The sequence below is a fragment of the Centruroides sculpturatus genome, unplaced genomic scaffold (genome assembly GCF_000671375.1).
Source record: "Centruroides sculpturatus isolate CEXI.00-Female unplaced genomic scaffold, Cexi_2.0 scaffold741, whole genome shotgun sequence".
Lineage (NCBI taxonomy): Eukaryota > Metazoa > Arthropoda > Arachnida > Scorpiones > Buthidae > Centruroides > Centruroides sculpturatus.
This window is the reverse complement of record NW_019385067.1, coordinates 288,726-311,157: the sequence shown is the minus strand read 5'-3', so window position 1 is coordinate 311,157 and position 22,432 is coordinate 288,726. Positions and strand designations below refer to the sequence as shown.

The 22,432-nt window shown below is 24.9% G+C and overlaps 1 protein-coding gene across 3 annotated transcripts in view; it reads right to left on the bottom strand.

Moving 5' to 3' along the window:
- The window catches only part of LOC111634177 (tubby-related protein 3-like), a 71,053-nt gene extending 50,168 nt beyond the window's left edge, over positions 1-20,885 (bottom strand). For all 3 annotated transcript variants that reach the window (XM_023378882.1, XM_023378885.1, XM_023378884.1), the window contains exon 1: positions 20,834-20,885. In XM_023378882.1, the coding sequence (XP_023234650.1) occupies positions 20,834-20,860 (27 nt within the window). In that variant the 5' untranslated portion in view covers positions 20,861-20,885. The remainder of the gene's footprint in view (positions 1-20,833) is intronic.
- Positions 20,886-22,432: the final 1,547 nt, after the last annotated feature.

The following is a 22,432-nucleotide window of genomic DNA, read 5'->3' as shown; positions in this document are numbered from 1 at the left end:
ACTTTTCAGGAGATGATTTGGCTAATTTCAAACTTTTGTAACTTATATTGGGCTAAATTCCTGTGTCTGCTTCACTAGTTTAATATATCTATAACCTTTAAAAATTTAAATTATTCAGATAAATGACATTTCATGTAATATCTATTACTGTTCATCTAATCATTTGAAAATCGGAAAGAATGTGGTTGGTATTACTTAATGTTAGAGGAAAGTTGCAATTGTCGAATCAGAGCGATTGATGAACTTTTGCGATTTCTCATGAACTGTTGACAGAGAAGGCTGAATGATGAATTGGGCAACTTTAAAGCACATAACGTTTCACTCAGAAGTTTGAATTAAAAAGAAATTTTCATGGAAATTACGTTTGCGTGTGCGAGTTTTCGCTCTTATTTTAACTTTCTAAAACTGTTTTTATGTTATATTAGGAGAGCAGTAAAGTTTTACTATTATATTGTAATTCATTATATTTTAATTTTCTGTGTGTATTTAATGAGAATTAATGGCTGGATAATTAAAAATAACAGATTTGTCATTCATGGATGGACACGTGTGCAGCTATCAATGCATCACTATCAATGCACCATTGATTTATTTTTAAATATAAATTTAAGTAAATATAAAAACACAAAAGCAACTGAAATTATCTTCATTATATATTTTATGGAAATAACGCAAATTGAAACTTTTATTTAAAAAAAATTAGATGTTTCGATCATTGCAGGGGGGAACCGTGAATTTCCTTAGCTCGTGTCCAATAGCCTACAATAAAAGCTCTCAGTTCGGTAGTTAGAATTGGCTTTCTTCTTTTTTTACAGAATGCCGAAAGGTGTGAAATGTGGTAAATGATGAAAATTGAACATACTGAAAGGACTCTTGCTGCAGTTCGAAATAGAGACCTGATTTAAATTCTGCCGTTCACCAATATTCCCTGCCGAAAGCATCGAGACTGCCGATTCTGGAATGAAACGAGAAAATCTCCAAAAGTAACAGAACTAACCGCATCTACTCGCAAGATAAAGTTTGAAAATTCCTAAATAAAGCACATTTCCAGAGCAAAGAACACGAAAAATAAAAGACAGAAAAAGCCTTTAGTCAGCAGACTATTGGTATTGCTTTCTGTGCCGAGAAGAATACGAAGAAAACATGATCCAGAGTTTGAGTTGTAAAAAAATGGATTGACGAAAAATGCTCGGGCATTATCAAAGCAAGATTTGTTTACTTTTTTGTAGTTGCACTTTATAAATGACATTTGGAACTTATGTAATGTTCAAACGAATAGAATTAAACATGTTTTCTAGTTACTACTGTTTTGCACTTGGTTCATTAATAGAAAACCTGGTCCATTCAATGAACCACTGATTCATGTATCGAAACTTTTGAAAAGTGATTAAATTTGATTTTATAACAAAACTGTTTTTAAAAATTGTTCTTTCAAACGCCATAACCGTGTATTTCTACTAATAGGACTTATTATACTGGTGTATAGAATTATAGCAACACAGTCACACAGATTAAAATTGGTTTATTTATGATTACCTGGACACATACAATCTGCGTTTCGGACTTGTATGTCCCTCATCAGCAGGTATTTAATAACCAAATTATTTCTTTTCGTTGTTCTTCACTTTCACTCTATTAGTAGAAATACACGGTTATGGTGTTTGAAAGAACAATTTGATTAAATTAGGACATTAATGCAGATTAATTAACAAAACTATTTTTAGTTGATATCTAATATTGTACTGAGATGTAAAGAATTGTACAAGGAAAATTTTTAATATTTTATACAACGTGTTAGTTTCAATTTATGAAGGAAAATGCATAGATGGCTATAAATAGAATTTCCCGTATAAACATACTGTATTTTAGAAAAAACAATATCATTGTGATTATTCTTGTCGTATGTTTGTATTTACATATCTATGTATATGTATGTATTCATATATTTATGTGAGTGTGTATACAGTATATATATACAGTCGACCCCCCATAACACGGGTTCCTATAGTTCGGATTCCTATATCACGGCGAAAAAATTGCGACAGTATTCGTACAAACATGCTAAAAAAACTCGTATAATTCGGTAAAACGTCATCGCCGACGCGTGTCGCGACAGGATTAGTCGAATCTAGACCAATAGCGGATATTGTACAAACCATTGAGTTTAAACGAGCAGCGGACCTACTGAAAACCATTTATTATTTAATGTCCATAAAAATTATATTTATATTAACGATGTCTCCAAATTTCAGCGAATTTTTCGCAAAAAAATAATAATTTATCAGGAAGCATGCGAGCGCCATTCGATGGCAAGCTCCACGACGAAAACAAGCTTAAACAATGGCGTAGTCGAACGGTGCACACTCGGTAAGTAATCCTACAATTTTTTGTTTATAGCATAGTTTATATGGATTATTCCCAAAAAATTATACGTATTTTAGAAATGTTGAGTCGAATTAGTCTAGAATCGATTAATTAATTTTATGGAAGAAACCTTTCAAACAGCCGTAGTCCGTAAACTGCATACGTGCCGGGTTGTGATTGGCTGGACTCGTAGAAAATGGATTCATAAAAACCTGAAAGTATCTACAGTGTTATAGGGGGTCGACTGTATATATATATTGTATACACACTCACATATGTGTTGTGTATAATATATATACAAATTACAAACACAACTATAAAAGTAATTTTTCTTCTCAATTATATTTGTAAATATACGTGCATACTGTATATACAGTAAACACAAACAGTCTATATAAATACATTTATATGTAAATATAAATACATTTATATTTACATATAATTTTACATATATGTAAATATAAATGTATTTATATAGACTATATGTAGGCGTTTATAAGTGTATATACGCAAATGTGATATTTTTGTTTGTATTTACTAGCTGTACTGTTTAAAAATTGAAAAATTTGTTAATTGGAAATGCTCATGTTTAAAATTTTATATTTGCTTATTAAATTAGAACAAGAAAACATGAAAAGTACATAACCAGCAAATGTTGTAAAATGTCTATAATTACATTATTTAATGATAAAATTTAAAAAATGATTTACTAATGTGAGATAAAATGTGACAGAAAACTGCAGATATAACGGATTAAATGTGGCAAGAGAAATAAATTATTCGTAACGTTGTACATGTTGTTATTTCTGTTAAAAATTGGTTTTTCTATTTATTTTATATACTTTTTCATATGCATTTTTTAATGTTTACTTTCTACGGGTGTATTTTCTGTATCGTCCCTTATACAACGATAAATAGCATAGACGAAATTATATGATAGTTTATATTTAATCAAAATAAATAAAATTATTTTAAATGTTCTTAAGATTAGTTATATTTTATAAAAAATGAACAGTATAGAGATAAATTTAATGAAAAATTTTCAATTTATTTTATAATTATTTTAGAATGATTTCAAGTTTCTAGTTGATGACGCCAAGAACTTTGCGAAGATGTTATCAACATGTTAAAATTAAAATACAAAGATATGTAAATTTTGTGTTTATATTGATTTCCTGAGTTGCGACTATTTTTTAATTATCCAATTTATTTAGGTAAATCAGAGAACGAAAAAGAATATAACGTTGGCAATTGTCCAATATTCTTGTAATATTACAAAACTTTTCTCATGACATTGAAAAAAAAAACCTGGATTTAATTTCCTCAAATACGTTTATAATAAATGAAATGTTTTATAAATTACAAAAAAAATTAAAGTGGCTAAAATTAAATCGTACTTTGAAAAAATAACGAAAACGTCTGAAAAAATACAAAATTTTATTAATTAAATATTAAGATCACAATTTATAAATTTTATTTAATAAAAAATTATCAGTTTAATCGTTTTATTACGAGTTTATTACAGTTTTATTAGAAAGGCACAAGCAATAAAAAATATGAAAATTTTTAAATTTTTCTTCTACCGTCATTCGTATAATGATTCTTAATAAAGAAGCCAACGATTTTTTGAAATTATTTTATTAATAATTCTTCCGTAAGAAGCTACTAATGAAAGAAATAAAAATTGTTAACTTGTATAATTCTTTCTATTAACCTTGGTTAATTGATGTTGAACAGTTAACATCGAATATATATTTTCTAATTAAATTAAATTATTTATAATTTATCAAAACAACTTTAAATAATTTATTCCAATTACGAAAAGCTTTTCGATTTAAGAAAATCTTTTTCCTAAATGACTTAAAGAGATTTTATTTCCTATTAAAATTTAAACAGGAGCAAAGTGCTCTAACACGTTGCTCCTATTTAATAAAAAGTATCATTAACCATAGCATAAAAATTTATATATATATATTTTTTCCTTACAAAACATATCTTAACCAGAAAATTTCAGATCAAATTTTTTATTCGTTCTTTAAGAAACAGTCCAACTGGAAATTAATCATCAAACTCATTTCGGTAATGTCTTTTGCTTAGTGATAAGCCATAGAAGTTTTAGATAATTGGATAATTTTAAAATATATCTCTGCAATAATTGAATGCTAAAACCTCGTACATTATCAGTGATTATATTTTCATCTGAGGGAAATTAATTTGAAACAAAGGTATTAAATGAAAGTAACATAAAACTTGGTTTAAGTTAAACTCTCTGCCATAAATCACTTTCCAACATAAACCGCAAATTTATCGATCACGTCTTTGCTAGTTTGTCAAAATGTGTTAGAATTTAATTTTTTTTTTCGCCCTCTAATCTGATTAATTAACCATTTATTTTATTCATTGAACGACTTTACATAATTACGGCAAAACTAATTAAACGTGTAACTCTAGATTGGCGTGTAAATATCAACTTCCCTTTTTTCCCTATTTATAAGAGATATTTTGAAAATGTTGAAAATTAAGAATACTTTTTAAATTAACGTTTAATTTCTTCTAATTTCATTCCTTTAAGTTTACACTTATTTTGAAAACATTTAAAAAATACTTCTTTAAAAAATATGTAGCATTTATTATTTCTGCAATAAATTTATATATTATTTATTTTGTAATTTTATCTTTTTCATATTTCAGTTATCTTTAACTTATCAAATTGTATTTTATTATTTTATTTATTAAATTTTCTTTGATTATTTAATAATTTATTAAATAAATTTCATAACACGTCTCTTCAAATATTCTGTTCTTTCTATTTTCCAATTCTTTTTACGTCCGAAACATGAAATTTGATTACTTAAAATTATACATAAAATTCATTCATTTAGTTATTTGCAGTTAGAAAAATCGAATTTGCACACTTTAATTAATAAAATAGAAACATGCTTAGATATTCCATTATACTTCAGTTATTTGAATTTGTTTTTGACGTTTCCAGCAATAAGAAATCGTTTTAAAATTGCATGTGAAGAACTCTTCTTTTACGGTTTCATCTGTTACGCTTGTCGTTTACTCTCTCATCTAAAAGATCTGTTTCTTAACGTTTCACTTGACAAATTTGTCTTTTACTGTTTCTAGTGAGGTACTTGTCTTTTACACCTACATTTGTTAAACTTGTCGTTTACCATTACAAGTGATAAATTTCTCCCTTAATGACTCACCTCAAACTTTCTTTTTCTTAACAGAATCAATTGTTAATTATGCCATACAATTTGACAAGGTTTTTGATTTTTTTCCACGTTTTTTTCTACTTTTACTTGATGTAATGAAGAACAATGCATTATTTTAAAAATGTCATTCTATTACCTGTTTGAAAACTTTTCTTTTTGCTTATATATCTTAAATGCTCCTCCAATTTCTTTTGTTTACATAGATACAGTAAGATTTCTTTAAAATTTTACAAACGAGTTATCAAATATTCTTCAAATAATTTATTCGTGATTAGTTATACATGAATATTTTTTTGTCTATAATTTTTAAGGATTTATCATTTCTTCCTAAATAAAAACGTTCTTTGCTATCCATTAAGAATCTTCGTTTTCTCTTCAATATTCACCAACCATTTGATCAACAGTAACCGTTTTTTATTTTATTTTTTGAAAAATTCTTGAGTGGATTTCTTTTCGCTTTTATACTAGAAATCCTGAATATTTTTGTAGGTTTTTATAAAACCAGATTTTATTATGAATATTTCATACGTTTTAGTAAAATAAAAATGAAAAAAAGAATTATTTTGTTCACGTTTTTCTCACCAAAAGACATTTTCTGGGTTACAAAATGTAATTGTCGAAAACAAAAAGTTTGTAACACAATATAAATTCTACTTTTTTAATAGTTTTCTTTATTAAAATTATTTATTCCGCTCGAAGGAACATTGTTTATAATAAATGTCTCCAGAAAAATCATCGAACTGCAATCATTTCTACAAAATAAAATTAATTATTTTTAATTTGTATGAAACTTCAAACATTTTTTTTGTAAAAAGTACGATTTATTAAGAATATAAATTAAAAATTTATCAAAATAATATATATATATTCTGTTTTAGAAAAATATTCTGAATATTTTTCTTTATTTTTGTGTGTTTGCTGTCTCTTCATGAATTTTAGAAGAGATTTCTTTCGACTCGAAAGGCGGAATTTACAATATTGCTTAGAACAGAATTTGCGAGTAAATTTTACTTTTACTGTTACTTTTGGGAAGATGATATTTAAAAAATTTAAACTAAAATTTATATGTAGGTTTCGATTTTTCTCAATTATTTTCTGTACTTTAAAATTTCGAATTTTATACTTAGATTATAATGATAATAAATGTTACTAATTATTTTTAAACAACAATTATTATAACTGTTTCCGTCAAATTTTTTTTTAGTTATAAAATTGCTGTTGATAAATTCGCAGCTAAGTTTTTTAACTGTAGTTTAGGTTTTGTTTTAATAAAATATTTGATTCTAAAAGAAAAAATTCTTTATGAATTTGTATACGAAGTTGGCTAATGAAATTCGTGGCATCTCATTCTTATTTTCTGTAGGAATTGTAAATAAGTTAAAAAAATTTAATTCCCTTGAAAGCAAACGGGAAAAATTTTGTTAGAAGTGTCTTATAAAAAAACACACACACATAAAATCAATCGGATTTTTGTCCGATTGATTTTTCACTGTGTTTTTACACGAGCGATTTAGATTTAGGACAACGAAGTTCGCACAATTGTTTATGAAATGTAATGTTATAATTTTGTCCTGTGAGAATGAAAAAAGAGGGAGAAGAATGCATTATTGTATTATTGCTTCTAAAAAGAAATTGTTAGAGCTGAAACAATGAAATGTGAAATTCATAGAAGGTTGCCACATGAAAAATGGAGAAGAAATAAACGATATTAATAAAATATTAAATGTAATCCCTTTCTAAACATTTGAACTTTATTATATCCTCTTTCAGACAATTTTTATCCTTTTTTATTTTTTATTCGGATTTGAAATATTAGATTATTTGATCCGATTTTGAAGAAATCTATTTTACACTAAATCAAGCATTTTCTGTAAAATATTTTTTATAAGGCAAAAAGTGCATGTAACACCAAACCCATACTATTATAAAGACTATTATTCTCCACTTTAAGAAAATATCATTTCATGCCTGATTTATTTCAGCACTTTGAAATCTTTTCAACACACTGAAATTAACTTGTTTTATCTACTTTTTATGTTATTGTAAATATTTAAAACAATTATATCTTCACTTTAAATTTTTCTATAAGATACGTAATATTGCAAGTAGTTCTCTTCTAAAATGGCCAAAATAACGTCTATGAGATAAACTATTACTAAATACAATGATTACAGATAAACTAAAAGAGAAGTCAAGGCAATTCTTTTACGAAAATTATAGTTCTAGTAAATTTCGTTAATAAAATTACATTAGCGAATCATCATTGAAATACTTTTAGAGAATATCTTGTTAAAATTTCAACAAGCTTTTTATATTAGTCGTATCTTTTTAGTTAATTTTATCGTCTCTTCCATCTTCAGAGTTTATAGTATTCATTAACTTGTTCATACCACATAAATATAGTTACTTATCAAGCCAAGTATCTTTAATACTTTCCCAAACTAAACAATCCCTGAGGACAACTTTATTGTATTACTCGTCAACAGTTTTGTGTTTGGGACCACAAGCACGTTTTTTGCAAACCAGAAACGATTTCTCTATTTATATTTACAACAAATTCTTCTCTTTACAACTTGTAATTTCGTTCACATAGAGAACAGTACAAGTTTATTTTTCTACAGAATGATTCGAAATTTTTTCCATGCGTGAAGAAAAATTGACAGACCAACAATATCCATTTCATATCTTAGAGAAAATTACCACTTATCTTTTTCATCTTTTCTAAGAAAAATATATATTGTTTATATAATATTTTCTTTTCATTTTTTGTATTCAGACGGAAAAAACTATAAAAAATTTTTGCTGAAAGCACGTATAGAAATTCAATAAGATGTGCCACTCTGCAATAGCTATTTGAAGCATTTGCCATTTTCAATAGCAGAAATGTACTCGATATAATTAAATGAAATCAAATTTAATTCTCTTTTATTTTTCATGATTAATTTTCTAAATGGTGAATAATTTTTTAAATGAAAAATTTAATTAAATCAGAAATTAATAATCATTTAATGATCGAAATCGAAAATGTAAAAATTTGTATATATATTTAAGATTTAAAATAAACTATTATATATTTTAATAATTAATTTTCTTGATTACTGGAAAAAGAATTTGAATTAATTGTCATAATTATTTTTCCCTAATTTTAATTTATTCACTTAGCAAGAATTGCTATATTTAGTAATCTCGGCTCGAACTTCTCTAAGTCATTAAGTGAAGCAGTCAGCGCTATGCTGAATACGAAATTTTTATAAGTAGCTCGCTAATAAAGATATAATTAAACTAACAAACTATTAAAAGTTTATTCGAAATTCTAAAATGGTGTAATTATGGATCTTTACCAGATTCCCATAGGTCGTGTAATCAGCTCACATAATGTTTAACTTTTATCCATCTGGTCAATGTAAGATATACGTGATTAGTAAAAGTAACTTTTCGTGAAATAACTTACAAAAAATTTAAATTTATGTGAAATATTGCAGCGTTACAAGCTAATTTAATATTTTATTATTTATACACTTTATAATTTTACATAAAACATGGAGATCGTACATAAAGATTGTCATGTGAAAACTATCGTTAATAACTGTTATTAGCTAACTCTGACGAGTTTATTTAAGCTTTTAGCAGTTTATGAAAGCTTTATTTAGCCTTCATAGTTTAATTAATCCAGTAAAATCAGTCTCACCTGCTCAAATTTCCATAAATCTATACTAAAGTCATTCGGAAGCCGTTTTCTTGTCATATTAAAATTCATTACTTTTAATAATACACGGTCTTGTGAGAGTATCAGTATACCTGATACTGCTAAAATCTGTTGTAATAATTTAATGACAAGAGTACCAGAAAATTTATTTTATTTGTAAACACAATAAAATATTATCTATGAAATGTTTATAGCAGAGGAAGAAGTTTACATGAAATGAATCACAGTTCTTATGCAGCTAGTTCTGTAGGATATATGTAAAGTTTAAGCATAAAAGATAATGAAAATACTTAAAGATAGAATAATTAGTTTACCATAATGATAAATAGAAAAAAAATAAATAAATTTATCAGAAATTCATTTACAATTCAAATAAACTTTTATTTAAGCCTCAGATTTATTTATTTGTTGAGTTAATTTTAAAGAAAAGTTTCATAAATAAAAGACTAAATATTATATACAGTATATAACACATTTAATAAAAATATATAAACTATTTTCTAACTTTCTAGTTTATTTGTATTTATAAAGTATAATACAATAATCAGATAACCGTAAACTTTTCACTTATTCAATATGAGCAAATAATAAGATTTTTCAAAATCAATAAAAATATAAAAATTCCTATCTTAGATCAGATTTTAAATCGAACTAATCTTAATTTCATAATATATTTTTGTCTTAGCATTAAGAAATTGAAAAAAACAAGACAAAGTTTACGTAATGAATCGATAACATTAAAAATAAAATCGTATTATCCAGATTAATTTAAAAAAACAAAAATTGCTTTGCATTTTACTATCCAAATTATTTCTTTCGTCGTTAATCATTTTCTTAAATCAAACAAATTAATTTTAATATGTTGTAGACTATTAATTGTATTTATTATTACTTGCATTTGGTTAACTAGATATATATTAATGGTAAAATAATTCAATTGAAAATATAGCACACAGATTTAAAATTGAAACGTAACAAAACCTTATATTGAACTAATTATTTATAAAGTAATAAGTAGTTTATAAAGATAAATCAGAAAAATAAATTTTTAAAAATATATAAATATAAACAATGCATAAATAAAATAAAAGATAAAAAGTAATGTTATATTTTAAAAATTTGATTACCGGTATATATTTATAAAAGAGCTAATTAAATTGTTATTTACATCAAGCTGAAGTATACTTGGAACAAGAAATTCAATTTAGGAGAAAATAAGCTAACTTGGGTATCTAGCTATAAATTTTCATTTCGTTTTCTTTTATAATAAATAAAAATATTTTTAAAAATTATTTAAACGTAGAATATCTTCATTGTGTACTTTATATTTGTAACTTTTCTTACATTTTTTTCAATTAGTTTAACATTACTGTTAAACTAATTTATGAACATTTCTTTAATGCTTATTCATGATCAATAAATTCTGTAGTTTATAATATAAACATTATTTTCTTATTAAAGTATTTCAGTTCTACTGGTTAAATGCAAAACGCATAAAGAAACTCGCAATTGTTGAACCAGCGCGATTGTGAACGTTTGTGATTTCTCGAGAGTTGTTGGCAGAGACGGCTGAATGATAAATAAATTGGGCACATAAACGGTAACCCCCTTTAAAAAGAATATAATAGATAACCCTAAAGAATATAATGTTGCATTCAACAGTTTGTCTGAATAAAAAGTAAAAGTTTTCATGAAAACTATCGAGATACGTTTTCATAGTTCCTGTTCTTTTTTAACTTTCTAAAACTGTTTGTATGTTTTATTCGGAGAGCAGTAAAGTTTTACTATTATATTGTAATTCATTACATTTTAATTTTCTGTATGTATTTAGGGAGAATAAACTGCTGGATAATTAAAAATAACAGATTTGTCATTCATGGATGGACACGTGTGCAGCTATCAATGCATCACTATCAATGCACCATTGATTTATTTTAAAATATAAATTTAAATAAATATAAAAACACAAAAGCAACTGAAATTATCTTCATTATATATTTTATGGAAATAATGCAAATTGAAACTTTTATTTTAAAAAAATTAGATGTTTCGATCATTGCAGGGGGAACCGCGAATTTCCTTAGCTTGCGTCCAATAACCTACAATAAAAGCTCTCATTTCGGTAGTTAGAATTGGCTTTCTTCTTTTTTTTACAGAATGCCGAAAGGTGTGATATATGGTAAATGATGAAAATTGAACATAAGGACTCTTCTGCAGTTCGAAATAGAGATCTGATTTAAATTCTGCCGTTCACCAATATTCCCTGCCGAAAGCATCGAGACTGCCGATTCTGGAATGAAACGAGAAAATCTCCAAAAGTAACAGAACTAACCGCATCTACTCGCAAGATAAAGTTTGAAAATTCCTAAATAAAGCACATTTCCAGAGCAAAGAACACGAAAAATAAAAGACAGAAAAAGCCTTTAGTCAGCAGACTATTGGTATTGCTTTCTGTGCCGAGAAGAATACGAAGAAAACATGATCCAGAGTTTGAGTTGTAAAAAAATGGATTGACGAAAAATGCTCGGGCATTATCAAAGCAAGATTTGTTTACTTTTTTGTAGTTGCACTTTATAAATGACATTTGGAACTTATGTAATGTTCAAACGAATAGAATTAAACATGTTTTCTAGTTACTACTGTTTTGCACTTGGTTCATTAATAGAAAACCTGGTCCATTCAATGAACCACTGATTCATGTATCGAAACTTTTGAAAAGTGATTAAATTTGATTTTATAACAAAACTATTTTTAGTTGATATCTAATATTGTACTGAGATGTAAAGAATTGTACAAGGAAAATTTAAAATATTATTTCATATATTACAACGCATTAGTTTTTAATTTACGAAGGAAAATGTTCAGTAGGCTCATTAATATTAATATTGTGGTTATTACATTTCAAGTAAAGCTTATCTTTTGCTTTTATACAACTCAACTCTCACTATGTTACTTTATTTTATCGTATATTTTATTCAAATTTAAATATAAAAATTATTTAAACGTAGAATATCTTCATTGTGTACTTTATATTTGTAACTTTTCTTACATTTTTTTCAATTAGTTTAACATTACTGTTAAACTAATTTATGAACATTTCTTTAATGCTTATTCATGATCAATAAATTCTGTAGTTTATAATATAAACATTATTTTCTTATTAAAGTATTTCAGTTCTACTGGTTAAATGCAAAACGCATAAAGAAACTCGCAATTGTTGAACCAGCGCGATTGTGAACGTTTGTGATTTCTCGAGAGTTGTTGGCAGAGACGGCTGAATGATAAATAAATTGGGCACATAAACGGTAACCCCCTTTAAAAAGAATATAATAGATAACCCTAAAGAATATAATGTTGCATTCAACAGTTTGTCTGAATAAAAAGTAAAAGTTTTCATGAAAACTATCGAGATACGTTTTCATAGTTCCTGTTCTTTTTTAACTTTCTAAAACTGTTTGTATGTTTTATTCGGAGAGCAGTAAAGTTTTACTATTATATTGTAATTCATTACATTTTAATTTTCTGTATGTATTTAGGGAGAATAAACTGCTGGATAATTAAAAATAACAGATTTGTCATTCATGGATGGACACGTGTGCAGCTATCAATGCATCACTATCAATGCACCATTGATTTATTTTAAAATATAAATTTAAATAAATATAAAAACACAAAAGCAACTGAAATTATCTTCATTATATATTTTATGGAAATAACGCAAATTGAAACTTTTATTTAAAAAAAATTAGATGTTTCGATCATTGCAGGGGGGAACCGTGAATTTCCTTAGCTCGTGTCCAATAGCCTACAATAAAAGCTCTCAGTTCGGTAGTTAGAATTGGCTTTCTTCTTTTTTTACAGAATGCCGAAAGGTGTGAAATGTGGTAAATGATGAAAATTGAACATACTGAAAGGACTCTTGCTGCAGTTCGAAATAGAGACCTGATTTAAATTCTGCCGTTCACCAATATTCCCTGCCGAAAGCATCGAGACTGCAGATTCTGGAATGAAACGAGAAAATCTCCAAAAGTAACAGAACTAACCGCATCTACTCGCAAGATAAAGTTTGAAAATTCCTAAATAAAGCACACTTCCAGAGCAAAGAACNAGACACTAAAAAAAAAAATCCGTTATAACAAAGTGAAGTTTAATTAAATACATAAAACCATAAAATATAACCAGTTTAAACTACAAAAAGTTCGTAAAACTTTATTTAAAAAAATATAAAAAGATCCATTTTAACAACAAAAATTCACTGATGTTAAACTGATGTTAAAAAACATAAATAGATAAAATAATTAAGTTTAATAAAGTGTATAAATAATCCTTTTTAGCAACGGAAAGCGGATAATTAAATAAAGTTTAAATAAAATTAATTAACTAATAATAAATACAATTAAGTAAGAAAAGTAATTGGCATTTTTCATTAGAGTAAAGAATTCTAACGATTCAAAAAAGCAAATAAAATCGATTTTAAATATTCACTGTAGTTAAAAATCGATAGAAATTTATTATAAAATGTTTTTAAAATTCTTTTTTCCAAGAATACGAGATTTTAATAAATTACAATGAAATAAAATTGATCAAAAAACATGAAATATCGTCAAGTAGAACTGGTAAAAGAATATATTTTTGAATATTGATGTAATACATCGTCGATCACACGCGGGCATTTTATCACTTATTCAAGAGAAACAATTCTTCTTCATTGAACTAACGAGGAATCAAAAGCGAAAATGAATTATAGAATGAAATTTGGAACACAACCTAGAAGGAAAAACACAAAAATATCCTAAAAAAAATTATTAAATAAAAGAGAAGTTTATAAATTTATGTGATGCAGCTGCATCTTTTCTTTCTTTAAAGTAATAAAATTTAATATAATTCACTTATATCTGTGAGGGGGACTTTATCAAATTGTCGATTTGTAAGAATTACCATTGCACTTACAATAAAACTTTCAGGCGATGTTCATCCATTCTCCGACAAGTAGAGTGCATTTGTATTTGTAGATAAAACTTGGAAGCGTTTACGTTGATTATTCCAATGGAATATTGAATAATCGAAGCATTTCTGAGTGAGAAGAGTGAATATAACACCCATAAATATTGATGCCAACCCATACAGAAAAGAAAATTGCCCAAAACTCTCGTTACTTCGCAGCTAAACAAAATTTATTCTCTTGCTAGATTAACACTAATTTTGAAAGCTTAATTATCTGAAAAATTTAATGGCCTTTCAATTAAAAATAATCATCATTCTTAAAGAATATTTAAAAACCTGATTAAATGATTTTATTCATAATTACTCATGCTTTTAAAATTTTTATTCATCAAAAATTGTTATTTATTAGGTCCATTATGATAACTTTTCTAAGAGAAACATTATTAATTAAATGTCTAAAAATTGCATATATTTTTAATGAGTTTGAATCAACGTAATTTATTTTCTTGAAAAATAAAATAAAATATAAAAAATATACGAGAAAAAAATAGAAAATTGACTGCTACTTCATGTAAAGTACAAGTTAATATACATAATTCATATTTTGATTTTCATCAGAGCTACGCTAAACGTTTGCTGCGTTATAAATTCTAACCGCTCACGTTGACAGATACTTAGACCAAACTTTGATATATGATATAAAATTCTTCGTATTTTCAACAAAAGATTTTTTTTATTTTTATTCAATATAAATCATCTGTTTATAAGTGATAATGAGAGTTGAACGGATACGTATAGGATCGCGCTGCAAATTTATAAATAAATTTATAAACTCGAATCAACAACAGGGTTTCTACAGTGTTGTGTATTCTATAATATATCTATATCAAATTTATTTTATGACGTTTTTTATTTATAGTTAACTACAGCTATCATCTTTCATTTCTTTTTTTCAGATAATTAATGTTCTTGTTACTGTAAAGTCATATTCATCACTTGATTCACTTGATGTTATTAATAACAATTATCCACTTCATTTAAACAAAGTATTGTATCATCAATTTATTTTGTTAAATAAATTTATGTGTTTTTCAGTGAAATGGCCTAAGAGAAGTAAACGAAAGTTTTAAATTTGATTGAAGATTTTAATGCAACGTTTAAGAAAACATTCCTTTTGAACACAAATTGTTATTGCTACTTACTGAAACTGTGTTAATTTTTAACAATAAAACAGGAGTGAGAAATTGTTAAGACTTATTGATCGTTAATGAAAATAAAATAAATTAGGAAATTCCTTGTGCGCAAAGAATTAATGCTCTTATCCAAAAGTTATTTAGTTGGAAGAAGTAAAACCTTTAATTGAATTCCTTTGTGTAATTCTTTCAGTAAACTTCAAGAATTTGAACGTCGTCAGTTATCAACAATTAAATAATTCCATTTTGTTCTATTCCCCAAAAAAGAAGTCAAATTTTTTTAACAAAAATTATTTTAAAATTCCGTGTTGCTGATGATTAATATCGTTCTCTGATATCCCCTCGAAGACAGCTTTAATACCTTCTAAACTAACGTTAAGTATTTAATTAACATTACCTTCTCGACAATAGGAAACGTATCGAATGAGATAAATTCGATAAAGCAAAGAAAATAACATTTGTAACAACGAGAAAATTGAATTAAGCTATATTAAAACCTCTTAAAAATGGTAGAAATACAAAATAATATATAAAATTTCGTGTTTTTTTCTTTTTTCAATTTACTAAATAAATATAAACAATATTAAAATTCATATTTACAGTTTCATAAATAAACTTTTAAAATTAATTAAAGTCGTAAATTAATTTTACGATTTTCATAAAATAAATTGCTTAATCTCTAATGAAAAAAGTAATGTGTATAAAAGCTTTTAGCATAATAAATCCGTTAAGAAAGGAAGAAATATATAAAATATATACAGTACCGTAATATATTTTTACTTTAATAAAAAAATTCATAAAATATATATAAAAAAATAATGCATTTTTGCGATAAACTGCAAAGTATTTTAAAGATATGTTACGCATGCACGCTTTACAAATAACTGAAATGAATTATCATACGAAATACGTAATCGCAATGTTTTATAAACGACTAAAATGATTTATTGCACGAAATAAATAATTGAAATGGGCTCTTGTCAAAAAAAATATTGAAATGTATTACACAATGTAAACAATTCTTATATTCTCTTGTAAAATAAAATAAATAAATAAAAGAAACGTAATGGGATGCAAACGGAATCTTTAAACGCGCAAAATAACTGATAATCTATCAACTGTATGAAAGAAAAAATTGTCCAAAAGTAACTTTTCGACATCTGTTAGATAAATTGTTAAGTGTTTTTAAATGGAAAGTAATGTATCGAACATCAAATATTGAAAGAAATTGTCTAAGTTTATACAATTTGCATGTCTAAGGGAAAAAATTGAAAAATGATAAACTGACAATTGATTAAATTATAGAAAATAAATGATTAACTTCATGTAAATGAAGTGAATTAAAAAGTTTGAACGAAATAAGTCGTTTAGACTATAAAAAAAAAAATCCGTTATAACAAAGTGAAGTTTAATTAAATACATAAAACCATAAAATATAACCAGTTTAAACTACAAAAAGTTCGTAAAACTTTATTTAAAAAAATATAAAAAGATCCATTTTAACAACAAAAATTCACTGATGTTAAACTGATGTTAAAAAACATAAATAGATAAAATAATTAAGTTTAATAAAGTGTATAAATAATCCTTTTTAGCAACGGAAAGCGGATAATTAAATAAAGTTTAAATAAAATTAATTAACTAATAATAAATACAATTAAGTAAGAAAAGTAATTGGCATTTTTCATTAGAGTAAAGAATTCTAACGATTCAAAAAAGCAAATAAAATCGATTTTAAATATTCACTGTAGTTAAAAATCGATAGAAATTTATTATAAAATGTTTTTAAAATTCTTTTTTCCAAGAATACGAGATTTTAATAAATTACAATGAAATAAAATTGATCAAAAAACATGAAATATCGTCAAGTAGAACTGGTAAAAGAATATATTTTTGAATATTGATGTAATACATCGTCGATCACACGCGGGCATTTTATCACTTATTCAAGAGAAACAATTCTTCTTCATTGAACTAACGAGGAATCAAAAGCGAAAATGAATTATAGAATGAAATTTGGAACACAACCTAGAAGGAAAAACACAAAAATATCCTAAAAAAAATTATTAAATAAAAGAGAAGTTTATAAATTTATGTGATGCAGCTGCATCTTTTCTTTCTTTAAAGTAATAAAATTTAATATAATTCACTTATATCTGTGAGGGGGACTTTATCAAATTGTCGATTTGTAAGAATTACCATTGCACTTACAATAAAACTTTCAGGCGATGTTCATCCATTCTCCGACAAGTAGAGTGCATTTGTATTTGTAGATAAAACTTGGAAGCGTTTACGTTGATTATTCCAATGGAATATTGAATAATCGAAGCATTTCTGAGTGAGAAGAGTGAATATAACACCCATAAATATTGATGCCAACCCATACAGAAAAGAAAATTGCCCAAAACTCTCGTTACTTCGCAGCTAAACAAAATTTATTCTCTTGCTAGATTAACACTAATTTTGAAAGCTTAATTATCTGAAAAATTTAATGGCCTTTCAATTAAAAATAATCATCATTCTTAAAGAATATTTAAAAACCTGATTAAATGATTTTATTCATAATTACTCATGCTTTTAAAATTTTTATTCATCAAAAATTGTTATTTATTATGTCCATTATGATAACTTTTCTAAGAGAAACATTATTAATTAAATGTCTAAAAATTGCATATATTTTTAATGAGTTTGAATCAACGTAATTTATTTTCTTGAAAAATAAAATAAAATATAAAAAATATACGAGAAAAAAAATAGAAAATTGACTGCTACTTCATGTAAAGTACAAGTTAATATACATAATTCATATTTTGATTTTCATCAGAGCTACGCTAAACGTTTGCTGCGTTATAAATTCTAACCGCTCACGTTGACAGATACTTAGACCAAACTTTGATATATGATATAAAATTCTTCGTATTTTCAACAAAAGATTTTTTTTATTTTTATTCAATATAAATCATCTGTTTATAAGTGATAATGAGAGTTGAACGGATACGTATAGGATCGCGCTGCAAATTTATAAATAAATTTATAAACTCGAATCAACAACAGGGTTTCTACAGTGTTGTGTATTCTATAATATATCTATATCAAATTTATTTTATGACGTTTTTTATTATCGATAAAAATATTTTCACATTGATAACTGTAAGGAAGAAACTACATGAAGAATGTATCATACACATACTTTTTTTTATATATGGCATCAAGAAATATGCTTTACAGTAATAGAAAAATATTGAAAATTTCTATTTTTAAGATTATTTTACTAGTGTAGCAAAGCGTAGTTTTTCATCCCGTGTTTTTGCTTGATTATTGTAAGATTTTTACGAAAAGCATTATTGTAAGAAGCTTGGAAAAATTAGTAAAAATTAATTAATTTTATTCTATAATAAAAGTTTAACCGTATATTTATGTTAAGTAATTATTTACATCTCTATAAATCATTATATAATTTAAATTTTTTATGAATATTTCTTTTGTTCGTGTTTAGAAGCATCAAACAAAAGGCAATCTTCAAGTGTTTACATAAAGGATAAATAAATTAAATAACGATTAAAAATTTAAATACAAAAATATAAAATGTATATGATTTAAATTGCATAATTTTAATCAACTTTACTTATGGTTTTTTTTCTTGCTTTATAGAATAGTTTTGAGTTATTTCTATTTACTAAATTTTTTATGAGTTGGAAAAAACTTCATTTAGAAAGTCAAACATATAAAAAAACTATTAAGTAACTAAGAATTTTTAAAATTATTTATTTATTTATTTAAGAACAAGATTAAATTACGTGTAAAAAAAAAACTGAAAATATTTGGCATTTTTGGGGAATTTTTAATATAGGTATTGCAATGAAGCCAAAATACATAATTTAAAAATAAGCTCAAAGTATAAGAAATCTTTTAATATATTTAAAATAACAATACAAATATGCTTATATTATATTTATATTGTCAAAAAAACCTTAAAATATTTTATTCTATGATATTCCTTTAACGCTATTATCAGATATGTATTAAAATAATTTAAAACATTAACGTCATTTTTATATATTTGTAAAAACAAGGAAATAAACACGATAGAATAAAAGTTAATTAAGCTTTTTTTGGCAGATGAAAATAAAAAAATATATTATTGAAATAAATATATGTATTTCTTTCAAAAATATTTTTAAAAAACTCATTAAATGCAATTAAATATGTAATATTTTTATTTTAAAAAATAATTTTTTATTTGAAAAAAAACTTAATTTATAGATGATGTAAACTATCTGTTGATGTTTAATTTAGCCACAAAATAACATTCAGTATATCAAATCAAAAAAAGCTTTTTGGAGGCTTATACAAGTCTTGTTAAAACATCTAATTTATATTTTTATCCCAAGTATAAAAAACTAATAATAAAAATATAAAGAAAATAAATTTTTATAGTTTTTTATAGTAAAACCGTCAATTTTATATAGACTTATGTATTAATGTATTAAATAAAACTGCTAAACAATTTTTTAAGTGAAATTACGTTATACATCTTAAAAGAAAGTTTTTAAATAAAAAGAAACATACAAACATTATTTATTATAGATTTATAATATTAATTTTACCCACAAAATAATATACATTTGTGTGTAAGCTATAGAAACATTCGTTTTCCTCAAATATTTGTTTTGTCCAGGTGCATGTATCAGTCAGGTGTATTTATTAGGATACCTATCTGACGTTATTGAATCACGTTCAGATAAACGCAAACATTTCTTATAAAAATAAATAAATTCATCAGCTATATTTAAATATTTTTATTCATTATAACGGGGATTAAATTTTATCTACAAAATTATATTTTTAGTTTAAGTCGATTAGTTCAATTTTTAATAAAATGTTAGTCAAAATTTTTTACAAGCAGAAGCGAATTCATCAAAAATTATAATCGAAAATAAACTTTGCTGAATAAGCAAAAATGCTAATTTTCGATAGTGTTTGGTATACATTATTATTGTTTAATATATAGCACTATATTCGTGATGATAAATTTCCTATAATGTTATTTTTATTAACCTAAATAAAAAACTTTCTATGGCTTTTATCTTCCATAAAATGCATTTATTTCTTACAGACTGTAACTGTATAAATGTTCAATATCTTAAAAAAAATATATATATATATAAATATATACTTTATAGAAAGAAAAGTCGCGTGTGTGGTTATAAACGCGAGTCACAAAAGTTTTGACAGTAAATTTTATATAATTTTGCACTAACTTCTGTAACTGTTCTTATAAAAGTTTTATACGGTGGAGAATGAAACCCATAAGTCTATATAAGTATAAGAATTTCGATAATAAACAGTTAATAAACGTGTATATAATAGGAAAGATGTGTAATATATAGAGAGTAACTCACCATCATGATCAACATTAGAGGCATCATGACTGCACGGTGGTCGAATAGCGACTGTCAGTTCTACAGGAGAGCTTTCGGTTTGCTGAAAGATCGAGGAACATCCCATTTACAAACAGGGAAGAAGTAAAGTTGGAAAGGAGAAGAAGATATTCGGCTAAGTTCCAAGTCGTAACTGGCGCTCTTGAGACCCAAATATATGGATGAGTCTATACAGAGATTGGTTGTAAATTCCTGATTGGAAAAATTCAACTTTTTTCTATTTTTCTTTATTTCCTTTTTTTCTCTTCAAACTTCTTTTTTGAAAATGTCGATAAATCAGTAGAATCTTGACAAATATTGTTTTTATATGTTTCTTTTTTCTTTGTTTAATTCTCTTGTAAAATTTTACCTTTCTTTCTTATTGTTTTTAATGATCTGTAAACTTAACTACAGAACTTTTTAAAGCTTTAACGAAAGTTTAATAGTATTGTTTAATTTTTTATCATTTATAATTGCTGATCTTTAAAAATTAATATAATGTTTTTAATAATGAAAAAAATCATAAACATAATTTTTTATTAATATTTAAACGTTTATTTAAAAAAAATCACAAACAGTTTTTACATAAAACATAAAGTAAACTTCTAATTAAAATATTCTGAAGCAACTATGTGAATTTATGTATTAAATCCTCGTAAATAAAGTTTAAAATTTATGAAAATTTTATTTATTGATATACTTTTTAATTATATTTTTTATATTTTAAAATTAATAAATCTAACATTAAAAAATTTTATTTTTAATATTTTATATTGATCCGTTTAAAATAAATTTAGAAATTTAATATCTATTTAAATTATTATATTAATATTTAAAACGTATATAAATATGTTTTTACAAGAATTATTGGAAAAATTAATAATTATTTATAACCTTAAAATGTATTAAATGTTTTATTGTTTTATAAATTATACATTTTTAAGCTTAACTATTTTAAAAATTTTATACGTCTCAAAGATATAAAGAGTTAAAAATCCACTCTTCATTCTGAAATCCATGTTAAGTTATTATCTTAAAAAGAAAAAAATCTGAAAAAACAAAATTTTCTAATAAACTGTAGTAAGAAAAAATCTTATAAATTTTGTAAGTTTTATCTTAAGGAATAATTTATAGAAACAGCTTTGCGGTATCACTTGACAATACAGCATTAAAAAATCATTGAATTTCAAAATAAGTTCAAGGATTGATGTTACTGACAATACATTTTTTTATTATTTTTTGTAAAAGAAATATATTTATTCCTAACATTGCCACTTGAAAATTCTTCTGTAGTTTCTTCTTAAGACATTAAATTTTAGTTTTAAGGCCATCATAACGTATTACAGATAAAAAAACAGTTTTAAAGAAATATATATACATAAAATATATACCGTCACGTTTATAGAAATAAAGTAAAATATAGTAAATATGCAAGAACCATTTTATTTTATATATTTCCAAATTTTACATATTAAACTTATTTGTACATCGTGTTTCACATTTTAAAGTTTTACATACCAAGTCTAGAATTTTAATTTTTTTAAAGATTCTATTCAATATTCCCATCAAATAACTAGCATT